Genomic DNA, 19,569 nt, shown 5'->3' on the forward strand with positions numbered 1-19,569 from the left:
CCAGGCCTACACCCGGTAGAATTTAGGCAGACTACCCTGATTCAACATACTATCCCTACTCGCTCTCATCCTCCTATCAAGGAGAGGTATCGGCCCATTCCTCCAGCCCGTTACCAAGAGGTGAAGAAGCTGGTGCAAGGGATGGAGACAGCCAATGTTATCCGGGAGAGTCACAGCCCATGGGCTGCCCCACTGATCCTTGTGAAAAAGAAGGATGGAACCCTTCGCTTCTGTGCTGACTATAGGAAGATCAACAATACCACCCACAAGGATGCCTATCCGCTGCCTCGAATGGGGGAATCTCTCGCAGCCCTGGGGTCAGCTGCATACTTCTCTACTCTGGATCTGACCAGTGGCTACTGTCAAGTGGCCATGGCGCCTGAAGATAGGGAGAAGACTACTTTCACCATCCCAATGGGTTTGTCCGAGTTCAACAACATACCTTTTGGCCAATGCAATGCCCCAGGCACGTTTCAGCGGTTAATGGAGAGATGTTTGGGTCATTGGAACTTTGAGACCGTCCTCCTACACCATCTACTATCTGGGACAGCAAAAGATTCCTGGGATTTGCCAGCTACTACAGGCGATTTATCCCGAAGTTTTCCCAGCTGGCGGCCCCCCTGCAAAAACTCCTAAGGGGACTGCCGAAAGAGGGCCAACGATCCCGAGCGACCATTGAATAGAGAGCAGAATGAGAAGCAGCCTTCCAAATGCTGAAGCAAAGGCTGACTGAGCCGCCGGTGTTAGGATACCCAGATTACAATCTGCCCTTTATACTCTACACCGACGCCAGCAAGCAGGGATTAGAAGCTGTACTATCCCAGCTTCAGAATGGAACTGAAAGGTCATAGCCTATGCCAGCTTTTCCCTCCGAGAACTGTGACTGAAAAGTTCAAGGACTACCTAGCTGCTTCCTTCTTCACTGTCTTCATAGACAAAATCCCTTGGCGTATCTGAACACTGCCTGGCTTGGAGCCCTGGAGCAGCGATGGGCTTCCAGATTAGCGAACTTCAATTTTATCAAGTACCGGGCCGGCAAGACCAACGACAATGCTGATGCTTTGTCCCGACTCGCTGACCAGTGGGAGGGACCCTCCATGGATGCTCAGTGGGAATATGTGGAGATGCCGGTATTCTATGCCCGGTTTGTGCGCCAAGAGGCCCGGAGAGTTTACTCCTTACCCTCAGAAGCAGTACCAGCTACCCCACCAGAAGATTCTGCGCCACCTGCAGAGAAAGACCTCTGGATGAGTCTGCAGGCTGATAGCCGCGCCATAAGAGAAATGATGTACTATCTCTCTAGTAGGCGAGTGCCTGAACGGATTCGTCGGAGAAGAGCCAATGAGGAATTCTCCCAATTGTTGTGCCAGAGGAAGACTCTGAGTATGCAAGAAGCTGAGAACCACAGCCTACCATCCGCAGGGCAATGGACTCTGCGAGAAGATGAACCAGACTCTCATCAATATGGTGAGGACCCTGACCCCTGTGAAAAGGGCTGACTGGCCGAAACTACTACCGGAGTTAGTGTACCTGTACAATAACAACACCCATTGCTCCACAGGATACACTCCCTACTACCTGATGTTCATGACAATCTCCCTGCCCATATGGCCTTAGACATGGAATCCCCTGATTCCCAATCTCTACTCCCCCAGACAGATTGGGTTCAAGAACACCAGAGGCGCCTGGCGGATGACAGAAAAATTGTGGACCTTCAGGTGGAGGAGGCCTAAGACAAACAAAAAAGAGACTTTGACCGCAATGCCTGCGCTGAGCCACTTGCCCCCGGAGAACGGGTGTGGCTGAGAAACAACCATCCCACCAGTAAGTTAGATGGGCGTTGGGAGCGTGAGCCATACCTAGTTAGTGACACTCTCTCCCCTGAAGTCTACGAGATTTCAAGAGGAGACCGTCCATCACTCTGGGTACATACCAGCTGAAGAGATTTCTACGATCCTTTGCCCATGTGTCAAGTCCTCTGACCCCAACTTCCAGACCAAGAGCCCCTTTGTGTTCATCCACTCCTAGTTTTGACTGTGACTGTGCCTCAATTCTGTGTGGTTGTCTCTACTCCGGAGAGGTCACCATCTCCGCCAAAGTCCCCAGTGCTGCTGCCTGTGGAGGATGACCCTGTCCCAGAACCTGTTGCCCCTGTCGCCTCTGAGGCGCCTGTGATTCCTACTCCAGTGCCTGATTCTGGAGACGATGACAAGGAAATGGTAATTTTCTCCTAATAGGAGTTTAGGAGATCTCAGCGAGAGTCAAAAGGGAAACCTGGCTGCATGAGTACCAGCTGTCCCAGCACAATGGTTGGAAGCCAAAGGCCGCCTGCTTCACTGACCCTGTGGTACTCACTGCAATTTCAGACCACTCTGATACAGAGTACCGTATATACTCGTGTATAAGCCGAGTTTCTCAGCACAAAAAATGTGCTGAAAAACGTCCCCTCGGCTTATACACAAGTCTATTATTAACAAAAATTATCCAGTTAAACAAAATAAACTTAAATACTCACCCTCCGACGTCAGCGATGTCGGCGCGGCTTACCGATGTCCCCGATGTCAGCGCATCCTGTCTTCTTTCCTCTCTGCGGCTTCTCTTCTCTCTTCTTTCTTCCGGCATGGATGCGGCCGTGCATACTATGACGTCAGCAGCGGCCGCGTCATAGTATGCGCATGCTAGAAGAAAACATGGCCAGGTGCATGCCGGAAGAAAGAAAAAGAGCCGCGGAGAAGAAAGAAGAGGGGACGCGCTGACATCGGGGACATCGGTAAGCCGTGCCGACATCGGGGAGCCGCGCTGACATCGGAGGGTGAGTATTTAAGTTTATTTTTTTAAGGTCCGTGGGGGCAGGCTGCTGTATACTACTAGGGGCTGCTGTATACTACTAGGGGCTTGCTGTATAGTACTAGGGGCTTGCTGTATACTACTAGGGGCGGCTGTATAATACTAGGGGCTGCTGTATACTACTAGGGGCTGCTGTATACTACTAGGGGGCTGCTGTATACTACTATGGGGCTGCTGTATACTACTAGGGGCTGCTGTATACTACTGGGGGCTGCTGTATACTACTAGGGGCTGCTGTATACTACTGGGGGCTGCTGTATACTACTAGGGGCTGCTGTATACTACTAGGGGCTTGCTGTATACTACAAGGGGCTGCTGTATACTACTAGGGGCTTGCTGTATACTATTAGGGGCTGCTGTATACTATTAGGCGCTGCTGTATACTATTAGGGACTGCTGTATACTACTGGGGGCAGGTTGTATACTACTAGGGGCTGCTGTATACTACTAGGGGCTGCTGTATACTACAAGGGGCTGCTGTATACTACTGGTGGCTGATGTATAGTACTAGGGCCTGCTAAATACTACATGGGGGCTGGCAGGCTGTATACTACTGGGGGCTGGCAGGCTGTATACTACTGGGGGCTGGCAGACTGTATACTACTGGGGGCTGGCAGGCTGTATACTACTGGGGGCTGGCAGGCTGTATACTACTGGGGGCTGGCAGGCTGTATACTATTGGGGGGGGCTTGACCAATGCATTTACCACCCTCGGCTTATACTCGAGTCAGTAGTTTTTCCCAGTTTTTGTTGGTAAAATTAGGGGTCTCGGCTTATACTCGGGTCGGCTTATACTCGAGTATATACGGTAATTCCTGATGGGCTGTAGCCCTTAACAGGTACGTTATCTATTGTACATATTGTTTATTTTCTACTCCCAGTTGAGCTCAGCCCATATATACCTCATAGAGCCAGAGACTTTCCTGAGACTCTACCCCTTATTTATTTATCTCAGTCAAGAGACTCTCCTTGGACTGCCGACTATTGTTATATGCTATGTTAGCATCAACCTCAACTACAGAGCCACCATCCACAAAGGAATCTGTCCCTCTACATCTAGAGGAGACCCTTTGCCCGCACTTTTCCCTGCATTAAGGGCTGTGCCCAGAAGATGGACTTTGCCTTAAAGCCTTCTGAGAGACATTTAGCCAACTAGCTATAAGATTTTAAAACTTTAGATCTATGTATGCAAATTATTCTTAGCTAGTCACAAGGGTGGATAGCAGCTTCATTTAGTCAGGCGTATATTGTGCTAAACCATTCATTATTTAGCTGCCAGTATTGCAAGGCCATCAGATTATTGTCAGTATTATTATTGTTGATTATTGATTATTGAGTGAGGGACATGTCAACTACAACAATGACTGTATGACTAGATGACGCTGTCCCCTTTCGCTATAAGTATCCAAATTAATACACTATTTCAATGAATATATAGCAATGAAAAATGGCTAAAACAAGGGGTAAAGGTATGAGTTGAGAGGACCAACCTCAGACTGGCCCTTGATAGATCAACTGCACCTTTTTAAAATTGTGCAAGATATTTGTTAATGTCCCATAAAGAAAGACAGCAGGGATGTGTGAAATGTGTCTTTTCATATGTTTTGTGCAAATTTATCAATACAATTGATAACTTCCAGAGACTAAGAATAAATGAAAAAAAAAATCACAAAATTCGTTGGTGCAAATAATACACACATATAACTCATAGATAAACTCTTGCAAGTAGGATCCTTGCTATTACTGTTTCATATGTCCATGTTATTACTCTGTAATGTGTCTTATTTTGTGTGTATGTATCTCCTGATTTGCAGAGCACTGTGAAATATGATGACACAATAGAAATAAAGATGTATTATTATTGTCAGATGTAATAATTCTGCTGCTGTATAGAATAATGTACATGATTGGATTGCTATATTAAAATGTGCTGCAAACATGATTGATATGTAGTTGCGTTATGTAATAATCAGGCATTGGTCAAAATAAAAGTTTATTTCCATTGGTACTTTATTTGAAATGGAATGTCTTTTAAAAAATAAATCACATCTCTGAGATATTGTGAGTTCTATTTACACACACAAAGCAGCAACAGATTTGTTGCTTATTCACAGTCGATGACACAATGACACATTTGGCACATGACTGCAGCTTTAAGAGTCTCTCATTTGCATATACTCATGATTTGCATAATATGAATAAAATGAAATACAACAGAGGACGATCTCATACATCCAGAACACCTGGTGGTACGGGGGGGATTATCATAGACAACATTTATATGCATTTAACAGATTGCTGTTCGATAAGGGCAGCCACATTTTCATTTTGCTTCTATCAACAATCATTCCTGAACTTCATAATGTATGTAGCATATTGTGTTTGAGGATTTTATTTCTTTTTACACTTTGTCATTGTGTTTCCCTACAATTGGAAGATGATGGGGGTCATTTACTAAGGGCCCGATTCGCGTTTTCCCGACGTGTTACCCGAATATTTCCGATTTGCGCCGATTTCCCCTGAATTGCCCGGGGATTTTGGCGCACGCGATTGGATTGTGGCGCATCGGCGCTGGCATGCACGCGACGGAAATCGGGGGGGGGCGTGGCCGAATGAAAACCCGACGGATTCGGAAAAACCGCTGCATTTTTTTTAAAAAAATGTGTCGCGGAGCTTGCACTTACCTTCACTCAGTCCGGATCGGTGTATTCCAGTGCGTTCCGGGGAACTTCAGCGCAGCCTTGATAAATCCCGGCCGGACCGGAATCCAGCGCAGAGAACGCGCCGCTGGATCGCGAATGGACCGGGTAAGTAAATCTGCCCCCATGTATTGCTCAGGGTTGTAAAGGACACTGTAACTGAATGTTCTACTTTGCATGGTCAAGCAAGCTTTTATCACATTCCCATCCAAATAATTATTAGGGAATTTTTCGCAAATATCATCAATGCTTCAGCCAGTGAACTATGACATCTTAGACACATGACAGAGCCCCAGTGGAGGAAGATAAATTCATGTTCTGATGCTGATCTGGTGACATCAGTACTAAACAAGTGTATGAACATTCTTCAAAACACTGCAACTTGCCAGCACGGGACACGTCACTGGAAAATCTGTGCTGCCCAGAAATTCTGCCCTTTGCAGACTGAAACATCAACTATTACTTGGCACTTTTTATAGTGTCTTGTAAGTTTCTTCAGGGTTCTGGTAAAGTAAAGTTATAAACAGTTCTGTTGATAAAAGACACAATATTTCATACATTTCCAGGTATTCTAGAACGTAAAGTTTCGGACTTCTATTGATTGGTGTACTTGGATTTTTCGTTTTAATATAGTTTTGAATCCATTGTTTGTATTTTGAGTTATACTTATTGTACCCCAGCTATGACCTACAGTCACAATGTACCACTTATAGATTTACAAGAGCATTAAACAAATCCTAAAGACTTAAAGCAGAATATACAAAGGCAACATAATTGACATTTACACTTCATTTAAACAGAGAAACATTGGGGCACATTTACTAAGGGTCCAAATCGCGTTTTTCCGCCAGGTTTCCCAAATTTTTCCAATTTGCGCCGAATTGCCCCAGGATTTTGGCGCACACAATTGGATTGTGGTACATCAGCGCCGGCTTTCACACGACAGAAATCGGGGGGCGTGGCCGTCGGAAAACCTGACGGATTCAGAAAAACCGCGGAATTTAAAAAAAAATTTGTGTCACAAAAATAGCACTCACATACACCGAGACGGCCGGGGCAGATCTACTTACCTGATCCAGTCGCGATCCAGCAGTGCGTTCTCCGACGCTGATTCGAGTTCTGCCGGGATTCACTAAGGTCGTGCGCCCGATGTCCACTAGGTGTCGCTGCTGCACTAAAGTCCGCCGGAATTCACCTCCTCCATCTTGGTGTATGTGAGTGCTATTTTAGCAACACAATTTTTTTTTTTAATTCCGCAGTTTTTCTGAATCCATCGGGTTTTCCGATGGCCACAGCCCCCGATTTCTTTCATGTGAAAGCCGGCACCGATGCTCGACAATCTGATCGCGTGCGCCAAAATCCCGGGTCAATTCGGCACAAATCGGAAAAATTCGTGAAACCCAGCGGAAAAACGGGATTCGGACCCTTAGTAAATGTGCCCCATTGTTTTTAGGTATTTTGCTTAATGCAAATTTTACCTAAAGATATTTCTAAATATGATCCAATACTCATGTTTTTACTCATAAGAGGAACATAGTAGACATCATTATTTAAAGGCAGGATTATCGGTACAACAATAGGAATATAAACTGATACTGTACAGAGTATATATACATGACTTGCACCTGAATTGCAATTGGCAGTAAAATTGTCATGGATACAGGAACGTCCATTCATGAAAACCTATATTCACATTCCTAGAGTCAAACTTTGTGTATATAACAGGAAGAATTGACACTAAGGCTATCTTCATACAAAAATCTGCAGTGAAAAACATGTTTACTTTGGTTTTTCACTTCAGATTTCCTTCAGTCCAGTATCCATTTTTCATGGATCCTCATAAAGTGTAGTCTAACTGTGAAAAATGCCTCTCACTAGGACATGCTCTACTTTTTAACAGATCGTTCACACTGTCAGTTAAAATAATTACTGTGGGTACTGATCCATTAAAAAGACCGTTGTACATAGTGTGTATCTACCTTTAGGCTTATTTCACACTTGGGCTAAAATTGCATACGGCATAACTGACCCACATTGTGAACAGCTATGACTTTTATCCTCCATAGAGGACATTACAGCTAATAGCAGTACTGAGATGAATTGCACAGTAATCACTGATCAGTTACAATAAACTGATGTAATGAAATAGCGTATGCTATGTTACCACCAAGTTTGAACAAGGCTTGCAAGATATGGCTTCAGAGAACAAATGTATGAGATATGAAAAAACATGCAACAGCTACCAAAAAAAAAGATTGACACTGCCACGCCTGCCATTGTTCACATCCACACTGGTATTTCTTTATAATCATTTTGTAGCCGCTGTCTTATGCTTTATCGGAAAGTGATTTTCTGAGTAAAATCTCTGGAATATGTTACTAATACTACCTCATTACTAAATTCTATTAAGAGTCTATTGTTATTTGTAGAAACAACATAAATTTATCTCTACCAGTGGATTTTGATAGTATTATCCATCCCGCCCGTAATCCGTGCTGCTAGAACTTTCTTTACTAGGAGATCCCGATGCATCAAGCTATGGACTAAGGGGAAGATGAGCGGGGGTGAGTTTTAATAGGTTTTTTTTTACGTGGTTGATTTCCTTTAAGTATGCTTTAAAGGCTAAGTACACCTTTGCCATCTTTCTTTACTTTTTTTCTATTATATTCATAGAATCTAATAATTTTACCAATAGATCCATTCCTCTCTCACTAATATCTATGCAATGGTTAACTCTCTCTGTTTCCTCTTGCAAAAGCCTCGGCTACAAGCTCCAATAGCTTCTGTGACATCCATAATGACAACTGAGATAGTGTGACTACTGCTAGGGAACACCCCACATCTCTGATTGTAGACGAGACTGCAGTTTGGAAATGTATGAATTCAAGTGTTTATAGATGTCTCTTGCACTAAGGTGTCCATAGCCTTTAAAGAAAATCTGACAATTCAAAAAAGTAAAAAACACCTACAGGGAGGGAGGGGATGTCATGCAGGAGGCGTTTTTGAGGTGATCCCGGCGGGTCAAGATTAGCAAAAACAAGTGGCGGGATCAATATGAAGAGGAGAGTAGGTGAGTATTGGTAGGTGTTTTTTTACTTTTTTGAACTGATAGATTTCCTTTAAGTTGTGAGGGTTTTTTTAAACTATTTTCTGTAGAAAAAAAAAGTAAATCTTGGACAACCCTAAGATGACAATTTCATTTATAGCACATGGAGTATTGCAACAGCCTTCCATAAGGCTATGTTCAATTTAACAGACTTTTATTAAGTTCTTCCTACTGCTGCCTATGAACCAGCATTTGAAATTAACTTGTTTTATTGCAAGAACACTTGTTTTCCAAATGAAAATTTCCAAACCTTCAGAGCAACAGACATACATTGAGTACTCAGTCGTGAAGTCCTTTCATCCTTTATAAAGATAATGGAAGATGCATCCTGGCAGCAAATGCACAGCAGCTAAAATTGCAAATCCAGCTGACACCACAGAGACAAAATACATGAGATGGGAATTATCGGCCTGACCAAACAGAACCATCAAATCCTATTGTTTGATTTTCATCTTCCTCTGTCTTTCAGGCTTATTCAGCTGGAAAAAATAAATATTTCATATGGTTTAACTTCAGGAGTAAATCCCAATAGAAAATGTATGTTTCCTCCATAGTAAGGGAAGCGAAAGAAGTACAACCTATCCTGTGCTTAGATAAAGCTTCAGAGTTCAGAATGGAGAAGCTATGCGAGACGTGAAGCAGATTACACATCATTACACTCAGTTGATCGCCTTATACAGTCATGTTTGGCACGTAGCAAAAAAGGAAGAAATAAATAGAATACAGCAAAATGAATGTACATTGTGTCCCGACATATTTTCCATCCTATGGTCCAGAGACAACTGCAGACATTCCTGCATGTCTTCAGCTGCAGCATATAGGCCAGCATAGTCATGTCTACATGTTTGAATGTATTCGGAGAGTTGAGAAAGACTTCTTGTATCCAGTAAAGTGCGTCCTTAATTCAACCTGTAAAACAGCAATAGAAGGTTCATTATTAGTAATTGTTATACATTTATCATTGTTACCGTGCTAAGTAATATATGGTGTATCAGAAAGGCCTCACAAAAAGTAATTCAGAACAGCACTAATCTTAATCACAGTCAATTACAGCAAATCAAGAAAGCTTGGAAGCACTATAAATGCAGATTCCCACCAAAAATTACATCATACTTCTTTGTGAAAGTAGAATATTAGGAAAACCAACTACAGGCAGTGCCCGGGTTATGTACAAGATAGGGTCCATAGGTTTGTTCTTAAGTTGAATTTGTTTGTAACTGTAACTGTCGAAACTGTATATTTTATAATTGTAGATCCAGAGCCACATGTTGTTTTTTGAAATGCATCCAAACCAAAGTCCAGCCCCTGTGACTACCCCAGGATTTTGTCAGGGAGCAAGGTAAGTTATAACAAACAATTATATGCTATAACAAATGCTTAGAAAAGGCAGAGAGGCATATTTGCACTGCTGGTGTGAAGGGCTTCTACAACCTGTCTTTAGTGAAAATGAGGTCCCTGGTGACAGGTTGCCTTTAATGGAGACAGTTTTATACAGCTTTAACTTAATTTAAGTCAATAAGGTAACTAAGCTGACTAATTTAGATGTAAAAAGTAATAGAAACAATTTACAAATCAAGAAGTGTTACTGTTTCAACACATAAATTGCTTCATGAGAACTGCATTTCCAAGAAGACCATGACTGATTATCATGTTGAGTTCCCCTCTAATATCAGTATTTTATCTTCATGTTGTCAGCTTCAAGGGACACTGCTGGTCAATCTATAAGTATAAATCTACTTTGACCCTGGCGTGTCCGAGGCCAAAATAAATGCTGAAGTATGTAAAAAAAATGATTTACAGTCAATCTGGAAAGTGTTGGAAAGAATATACCGTATAACCTCATAAAATAGAACTGGAAGTGAATGTAAATATAAGGCTTTTTAGGTGATCTTACATCTGTGCTAACAGAAGAGATTCATAAATGTCAGATCAATTAGAATTAACTGAATAAATCCATTTGTATATCATTATACTTATAGTAACTTCTACAAACAAGTGTATAATGGGAAAACTAGAGTAAAATATTTATGCACTGAAGAATCTTAGGTACCCAGAGGGAATGAAAACTCGTGCTATAACACTTATATGTTAGTGTTTACACACAGAGACACCCATGATGGTCCGTTCACATTATCCTTTCAGCAATAGATCCAAAAGGATTCTTTATTCTTACTAAATAGAATAGCATGCACAGAAAATATTGTGGAAAGGAGATGCATTTGATGTTTCTGTAAATGGAAAGGCATGTGAAGACACATACATTAGAAAAGAAGCTTATTGATCTGCAGGCTGAGGTTAAAATTAAAATGATCAGTATGTATTTGTGAATCAGAAGAGATGTTGCCTAATACTGGCTAATACATGTGGAAATTGCTATTAAAATATAAGAAGCCATTGTCTCCTTAGAATACTGATAACAATTCTGTAGGATACAATGCAACTTTATTGTAAGGCTTTTCTTGGACTTATATGGACACAATCTAAGTTGTAGACGGCAATTACATTTTATGAAATATTTCTGATATTGATTTAACCCTTTAAAATGTAGTTCTTTCGGGCCTTAAGAGGATGAAATGTATTTTGTTTTCAAAGTTAAATTTCAAAAACCATACTGTCACTTATTCATATCATCTGAAGTTATTGGGCCACATTTATCAAAGTCTTTTGCCTCACATACTGAAAGCCTGAATAATTCCTTTGGCCCAGAATTTAATCAAATTATTAATAAAGCTTATTTTAAAATGTTTTATTCTGGCAGTACTTTGACATAATTTGAAGTTTCAGGTTTTCTATTCTGTATTGCCTGATTTTCTTTCCATATTTAACATCTGGATTCTAAACAACTACTGCAGGCCCAAAACTTGAGGGGGTGAGGAGGTCATACCTTCAACCAGGAGGCAATTGTATAAACTATTAATTATTTCCTTCTGGGGAGGGCTGTACATATTTTACATTGGGGTCCTGCTGCTTTCAGCTAAGCCTCTTTGTTTGCATTTACCACTCTATGCCATGTCTTGGAGAAATGGACCTGAACTAAAAAGCTCCCATTCATTTACAGCACAATCATGGTGCAGCCTGAAGAGCTGGGTCTGTGACATCAGGAGTATCAGCAGTTGCAAGGGCTGGTATTAGAGGGATCTCCTGCTCTTTCTCTCTTTAAAGGGGTTATCCCTCATGTACTCATGTCTTAAACACATGATAGTCCTAATCAACAATGCAATTAAATAAATAGGAGGCAAATAACATACAGGCCCACCACCTAATGTATACATATAAGTAGCAGTGGCGGTGTCAGCAGATCTATTCATAAACTACTCTAGTTCAAGGAAGGACAGCATGCATAAAGGTCTACAAGGTTACTTTAAAAAATGAACAATGTACAAAGAATATGCCTGACCTCATGCTTAGACTACTACCCTACATTATATAAGGCAAGAAAATGCTGGACACTTGAAAAACTACCTATGAAATACTACAAACAGATGTGTCCAAAAGTGAACAAACTCAAATAAAAATAATCATAAACATCAAACTGAGACTAGAACACATGATAATGTAACACAGCCTTAGGCTACATTCACACTGCCGTAGCACGGTGGGCACACGGCAGTGCCGGGGAGAGGAGGAGGGGGAGAGCGCCGCTCACCCCCGCCCCTCTCCATAGGAATATGTGGCGCACAGTGCCATATTCCGGAGAAAGATAGGACATGTCCTATCTTTCTACAGGGTATGAAGCGGTACAGTGCCGCATGTGTGCTGCACCGTACCACTCCCATCGGGTGCCGTGCGCCCATTGCCATCTATTGGGGACACAATATACATGAATACATAAATTGTGCTTAGAATCTTTGAATATGCTAAATCAGCACTGCACTATATAAGTATATAAGCTATGCTAACTAAAGCACAATATCATGCACACGATCGTATAAATACAGCCATATATACAGATGGAATACGACACCATGCATTCTGTCATCCAGCCAATAGTCAGCCATCCATCATCTGCCAGCTCACTGTTTTATATGGATACGGTACAGATACGGTGCAATATGTTGCCATGCTGTTATATATATGTTGCAATAAGCCCCGTATTTACGGCCAGAATACAGCCATATATATAGAAAAAACCATAAGGTCGTGTACATGAGGCCTTAACTAAATTATACTGAAAACAGAATATCAGACAACTAATAGCTTTTTAGGTAGTATATAAATCCTATAAACACCCAAACTTATGAAAATTAACAAGAGACAGACCTACAAAGAGCAGCTGAAATTAAAGATGATGTGGGAAAGGGGAGTCAGAAGTGACTGGCAGAGCTGCCTGCGTGTATCCCCACCGATTGTGGTTTCCTCAGTGTTCCTGGTGTGATCAATATGCCTGCTAAAATGAAATCTACCATTTGATTTGATGCATTATGAAGCAAACATACCTTGAGAATGATGTAGCTACACTGATGCAGGATCATATCTTGGTTAAGATACACAGCAGCTTGGTTAAGATACACAGCAGCTGGGGGATGGTGCAGCAATTGATTATTCTGCCTTCAGACACAACCCAGGGATTACATCATCCTCTCTTGCAGAGAATAACTCACGTGCTAGGAGAAGCGCTGAACCAGCCATAGAAGCGACAGAGCTTCATTATTGTAATGTTATATCTGTTTATCAGCAAAACCACTCAGCACAGGGATTAACCAAGATATGATCCTGCATCAGTGTAGCTACAGCATTTACAAGGTATGTTTGCATCATAATGCATGAAATCAAATGGTAGGTTTCCTTTAAATTTTTGATCCATACATGTAGAGTCGGATCCAAGGGGGGGCTCCCAGGGCGCCTTTAAAAGGGGCCCCACCCCAAATTGGGGCGATTCGGCAGCAATATCGGCAGCAATATATTCGGTTTCTGCCTTTAGTCTATGGCAGAGCGAGGGAACAATAAGTTCCCTGCTCTGCCATAGACAATCCAATGTAAATAAAGATGGCGGCGCCCTGCCGCTGGGTCACGTCGCAGAGTGTGACGTCACAGCGTGTGATGTCACCGCGGTGCGACTCACGGCGCGGGCTGTAGCAGGGCACCACCATCTTTGTTTACATCCGATCTCCACCCTGACAACGCGAGGGAGGATGAAGACAGCTCGAATCGTGGGAACGATGGAGGGTGAGTACAATTTTAGTATTATATGTAGAACTGTATATAGTTGTTATTGGGGGGGGGGGATTATATCTAGAACTGTATATGGTTATTTGGGGGAGGGGTTGTATATATTTATTATGTGGGGTGTATATAGTTATTATAGGGGTGTATATAGTTATTATAGGGGAGTATATATAGTTATTATAGAGGGACTGTATATAGTTATTATAGGGAGTTACTGTATATTGTAATAGGGGAACTGTGATACGTGCATCATCAGGCAGCTGCCAAATGGTTTGATATGCTGGCGGGACACATGTCAAATGGACCTGATGGCGTTCTGTTACATCATGAGCCTGACACTTCCAATTTTTAACACTTGACTTTAGAAATTATTGTTTATACCTATTTACTGCAGATACCATTATTTAACAACACGTAAAGCCAAGGCTGTTATGTAGACTTCAATGACAAAGTATAATGTTCATGTAAAATGCATTTGTCAAACTATGCCCCTGAATGTATTACTTTTACCAAGTATTATAACGCGAGTTTTGCCAATTATATGCCAAAGAGTTTTAGATTTGTTTAATAAATCCTTTTGAATATCCAATGACAGTAAGGGTACATTCACACAGCGGTATGCCCGCCGTGTGGGCATACCGCCGTGTGCTGGAGAGGAGGAGGAGGTGACCCCTCCTCCCTCCATAGAGAATAGCGGCGCACGGCCGCACACACGCCGAAAGATAGAGCATGCTCTATCTTTTTGCGGTGCGGCCCGGATCGGTGCCACACGTGTGGCACCGTATCTGTGCCACGCCACTATTGCCGTCTATGGGGACGTACATGCGGCCGCATGTACGTCTCCGCAGACGGCCATGTGAATGTGCCCAAAGATATAGTCTACTTTTTAGAAATAGTCATAGCATATTATTCAGTTAAAAGGGTTTTCCCATTACAGCAAATTAATGTTATTGTTTGTATTTAAAAAAGCTATACAATTTTCCAATATACTTTCTGTATTAATTCCTGACTGTTTTCTAGATCTCTGCTTGCTGTCATTCTATACAGGGACCGATTACAGGGAAGATCTGTGCAGCTCTGCGTAATGTGTGTGCGCTATATAAATAAAAGAATAATCATTATTATTATTATTACCGGAAGCTTCTATGTTTACTTCCAACGGATAGAAATCTGACCATTGTCACACAGGTGCGCAGCACATTGTCAAGGGTGCTCCCGCGATCCCTGTCGCGGATCACAGGCGCACCCTTGTCCTTCCGTGTCCCCCTGCTCCGGCCACAGCTCCGGACTCACCTGTCCCGGCTCCTGCTCCCCAGCGGACTGCGTGCGCGCATGTCCACGCCTCCTAGGGCGCACCAGCTGTCGAGAAATGTTAAGGGCCAGTGCACTGCTGATTTGTGCAATGGCTGTACATTTCCACCTTTTTAACCAGCACCTTCCTTCCTTCCCTGCCGGATCTGTGTGCCTATACCTTTGTGAAAGCTCCCCTGCAATATTCCTGCGACCGTGTGTGTACCTGCTCCTGAGTTCCCAAGTTCTGGTGTTCCTGTGTCCCTGCGTTCCTGTTTCCTGTGTCCCTGAATTCTTGCATTCCTCTGTCACGTGTTCCTGTGTTCCCTTTCTCATCGGCCTGGACCTCCCATTGCTGACCCCAGGTTGGACTTGACCTTGCATCTCTGCCTCCTGCCCTGACCCTGTGCCTGGACCTGATCACAAGACTTTCTCCTGCTAAGGTACCTCGGCTGCCACCGTGGGCTAGTCGCACCTGTGGAATGGCCTGTGGAATGGTACCCTGCCACAGCAAGACCATCATGCTTTGCAGCGGGCTCTGGTGAAGAACAGGTGCCACTTAGACTCCGGTCCCAGGTGTCGGCTAGTACAACCTCCCGTGGTGGTCCAGAGGATCCACTCATCCCGAATCCTGACACTCGTTATAGTACACGGCTCTGATTACGCTCTATGATACTAACGAACCGTGAACCTGTGTGACAATGGTCAGATTTCTGTCCACTGGAAATAAACAATTAAGCTTCCTATAGAATGACAGCAAGCAGAGATCTAGAGAACAGTGAGGAATTGATACAGTAAGTATATTGGAAAACTCTTAAAAATTGGATACTCTTATCTTTAATTAATTGTCAACATTGATACTTTTGGTTAGACATTTAGTGGCTACAGTAGTGCAACAACATTACCAAAGAGTACATTTATAATGGCAAATGCCCACGTAGCTGCAATAAAGTTCATGGAGAAAGTGGACCAAGATCAGGTCCATTTTTAAAAAAAGAGTTTTATTAAGTTAAGTCCTACAATATTGCCAAGCCTGCTAGTCAACTCAAAGATTATGCAAAGATGGGTGCAAGCAGACATCAAGTCCAACTGTTCCAGATTAGTAGGGATGCAGAGATGTTAAAAAATTTTTCTATATAATTGTCACTAATTTTAGCAATAGACTTATAAGTCACAAGAGAATCCTTTAAAAATAGTTATAAGCATCATGTCACCATTACGATGTAATACGGCCAATAATTCATCTACAGCTTTGTCATTGAATAAAGTAATGTAGAATGTAGCCAATATTCCACAAATAGCACAAAGCTAGATATAAATAGCAAGCTATCCAGCATCTGTTTACGACTTCCGATATCACAGAAGTTTATTTAGGAAAGTATCAAGTGAATCATTCAGCCACTCCTCTGTTTTACATTTCAAAGCATTCATGTAGCAGCACTGAGCATAGACGCCAGGGGACACATTTATAACACATTCATGGACTAAAGCCTATGCTGTTTATACAAAATAAAGATTATTGGTGTTAACCCCTTACTATCAAAGCTGTTTAGAGTCTTAATGACCTTATCATTTCCATCATCACATCCTAAAACATTTTTTCCCATCATTGTAGCAGTGTACTGAGTACTGGATTCACCACCACTAAATCTTAAAAACTTGTTTTTTTCTTGTTTTTTTCATCTAATTGATTTTTTTTTTACATTTGTGGTGTATGAACACTATACTATTCTAAGTGGCATTAGTCCTGTCTTATAACATGTGTGTATGTTTTAGTTTATGTTTTATGTATAAGTATATTTTTCACTTATATTTTGAATGTTTTTTTTATATTGTAGTACCACAAGTGGACACTAATAATTCATCACTTAAAGGGAACCTATCATCAGGATTTCACATTTTAACCTAATGACAGGTTTCTATAGTCAGTTTCATGCTAATTCCTGAGTATATCATTTCATTGGCATCCTGCTGAAAGGCTTTGTCATGTTGAGAGAAACATTTTCAACTAATTATCAAGAATATAAAGTGCAATGTAAAGTAATTCCTTATGTTACAACGTATCTTATAAAGGGAGTTACGAGGTGTAGAAGATTTTTGTAAATATATATATTTTTTCATTTTTAACTATGCGTCACTTTGTGTTAAATTATGTGTATAATTGTCCCCTTTGTGTGACATAAAAGCAAAATAACCTGCACACAAGTGACATATACAATAGAAACCATTGAAAAATCAGTGTGCAGAAGTGTAATGGAGCATGGGCATCCTTGTTATAGCTTAGTACTGTGCAGATGTGTGACTCCCCGGCAGGCAGGACCATTTGATTGTAGTGTTCACTGTGACAGGACTGGCAAAGCAAGAGTATCATTAAGTAGAACAAAGAACAGCCCTTCTTACCCAGGTGCAGCAGCCACCAGTGCATCCATATAGCAGGAGGATAGTGTCATGTATCCAGTTAGTGTTACTAACAGCCATCGAAAATTTATAAAAGGGCTTTTACAGGGGTCATAACTTTTGAATACAATGACACTTTATCTAACTTGTAAATTTGTAAACTCCCATTGTATGCAACAAAGAATTAGTCATGTTTAGTTCCATTAATCTAGAAGTAGGGTGGTGGTCCTAAATTCTAGACCTACAAATGGGACCTTTCCAATGTGTCTGAGGGACATGTCAGAACATGTAGCAATGGTACTAAAGATGAGGGAAATAAAAAAGTCCACTTCCTCTGAGGGAATGTATTCTGGGACAATGCTATAAATGAGTTACTATGATATTATGGTGATGAATAATAATCCTAATGTCCACAACTTTCTTCTTTGCAATTCTCCAGACAACTAATGACCAAAAAAAAGCACCTGGACCTTCAACACCACCAGGTTGAGAAGAAGGATGGATTGGAGGTGGAGGAAGGTTCCTTACCTGGAATCTGAAGCTTGAGGGTTATGCAGAGTTGGAGGTGCTCCTGATGCGGTGCCCATGTTGCCCATGGACCAGGTGCTGCTGCTTTTGCCTGGTGGACTTGACTGCCAGGATAGCCTGTCTGTTCTTGTACTGCACCATCTGCAGGGTGATCTCTGCATTCCAGCCCTCGTCCTGTGGGCACCTAAAATCAATCTCCCGGCCCTCTGCCATGACCACGGTGAAGTAGACATATTTGCCCTTCCTCTCCACACAGTCCACCGTCTTCATGTTGGAGAAATGCAGCTCCTTGATCCGGGCAGGTTCAGTGGGAGAGCCAGGCTGCTGCGGCTGCTCCAGCTGTTTGGGTGGGATGAGCAGAAGACCTTCCTCGGTCAGCAGGCACCTCTTCTTCTTCCAGAGCTGTAGCAAGCCATCGCTCCTCTTCTCCAGAAGTCCTTCCTTCACCACCTTACAGCTGCTCTCCAACATGCTGCCCACTGATGGAGCCCGGCCGAGCCTAGGGGGGCACACGAGGACTTGAGCAGGGCGATCCAATCCGAGATGGCACTCTGGAAAGGAATCATTCACAGTGAGGCAGTGACAATGTGCCAGGCAGTCAGCACACTGTGGGCAGAGTGTGACGGCAGCAGCTGCAGTCTGCTCTCACTCACACAGAATATGGCGATTGCCAGAGGTTACAACTGGATGCCACCTGCTGGACAACTGGTTTCACTACAACTTTATCTTCTTCAATGGATGATGTGAACTTCACTATCCCTAATCTGTACAGCCAGTACAATGGTTTATTAATCCAGGCACTGGGGTATTCTATAAATCTGCCAATCATATGAATAATCTTTATATAAACGTTGCTCAGATAGTTTGATGTACATATCCACGAAAAACAAGAAAGTAAATGTATAGATTGCAAATTACAGAATTTATAATTGACAAAAACTGTGAAGAGCTGTGTGACTCCAGAAACCTCCAAGAATAATATAGTGTACACATATTATATGTCTGTGTGTCAGTCTATAAATGGATATTGATATAACATTAATCTACACACTAATCTATGGTTTTACGTAGGGCTGGAGGCTTGAGTTAAAGATCTGCCCTGGATTGTGCATGGAGTTTATTGGGAGGTTATTGTTATATAGATTCCAGAAAATAGATGTAGTACTTACATAACAAGAAGTGCAACGTGTGATGTCCCAGCAGGCGGATATATAGATATAAAAAAGAAATCCTCCAGTAAATATTAGACACACTTGAAGAGCGCAACTCAATCCTGTGTAACTGCAACAGCTGCAGCCTTAAGCTTTCCCTGGAAAATCTTCCCCTCTGGCTTTTGAGGCAATTCCCGCCCACTGGCAGCAGCAATCCACAGACATTAGAGACTAGGATGTTGTAGGAGGGTGTAGCCACAAGGCTGGAAGTGCAGAGGAAGCAGAAGAGGGAGACAATAGTAGCCACACACCATTCATCATTTCTGCACATGGCTTTATGATTAGATTCCCATGGTGTGTTTATTGACGAGCAAGATGGGAAAAT

The 19,569-nt window shown here is 42.2% G+C and overlaps 1 protein-coding gene across 2 annotated transcripts; it reads right to left on the reverse strand.

The window, feature by feature from the left end:
* Positions 1 to 4,835: 4,835 nt before the first annotated feature.
* On the reverse strand, positions 4,836 to 19,356 carry PHLDA1 (pleckstrin homology like domain family A member 1). Of its 2 annotated transcripts, XM_072146754.1 has the most exons (3): positions 19,203 to 19,356; positions 18,034 to 18,584; positions 4,836 to 9,561 (listed from the first exon to the last, which is right to left on the reverse strand). In XM_072146754.1, the coding sequence occupies exon 2, from the start codon at positions 18,502 to 18,504 to the stop codon at positions 18,055 to 18,057; it is 450 nt and encodes a 149-aa protein (XP_072002855.1). In that variant the 5' UTR covers positions 18,505 to 18,584; positions 19,203 to 19,356; the 3' UTR covers positions 4,836 to 9,561; positions 18,034 to 18,054. The 2 variants fall into 2 exon arrangements, with proteins under 2 accessions (XP_072002855.1, XP_072002854.1); XM_072146753.1 differs by lacking the exon at positions 19,203 to 19,356 and having other exon boundaries at positions 18,034 to 18,692.
* Between the last annotated feature and the right edge of the window lie 213 nt (positions 19,357 to 19,569).

Source organism: Engystomops pustulosus, chromosome 4 (genome assembly GCF_040894005.1).
Source record: "Engystomops pustulosus chromosome 4, aEngPut4.maternal, whole genome shotgun sequence".
Classification (NCBI taxonomy): Eukaryota; Metazoa; Chordata; class Amphibia; order Anura; family Leptodactylidae; genus Engystomops; species Engystomops pustulosus.

Excerpts from the sequence above, each read along its gene's own strand:
- PHLDA1 (XM_072146754.1), bottom strand. The coding sequence starts at position 18,504 with ATGTTGGAGAGCAGCTGTAAGGTGGTGAAGGAAGGACTTCTGGAGAAG.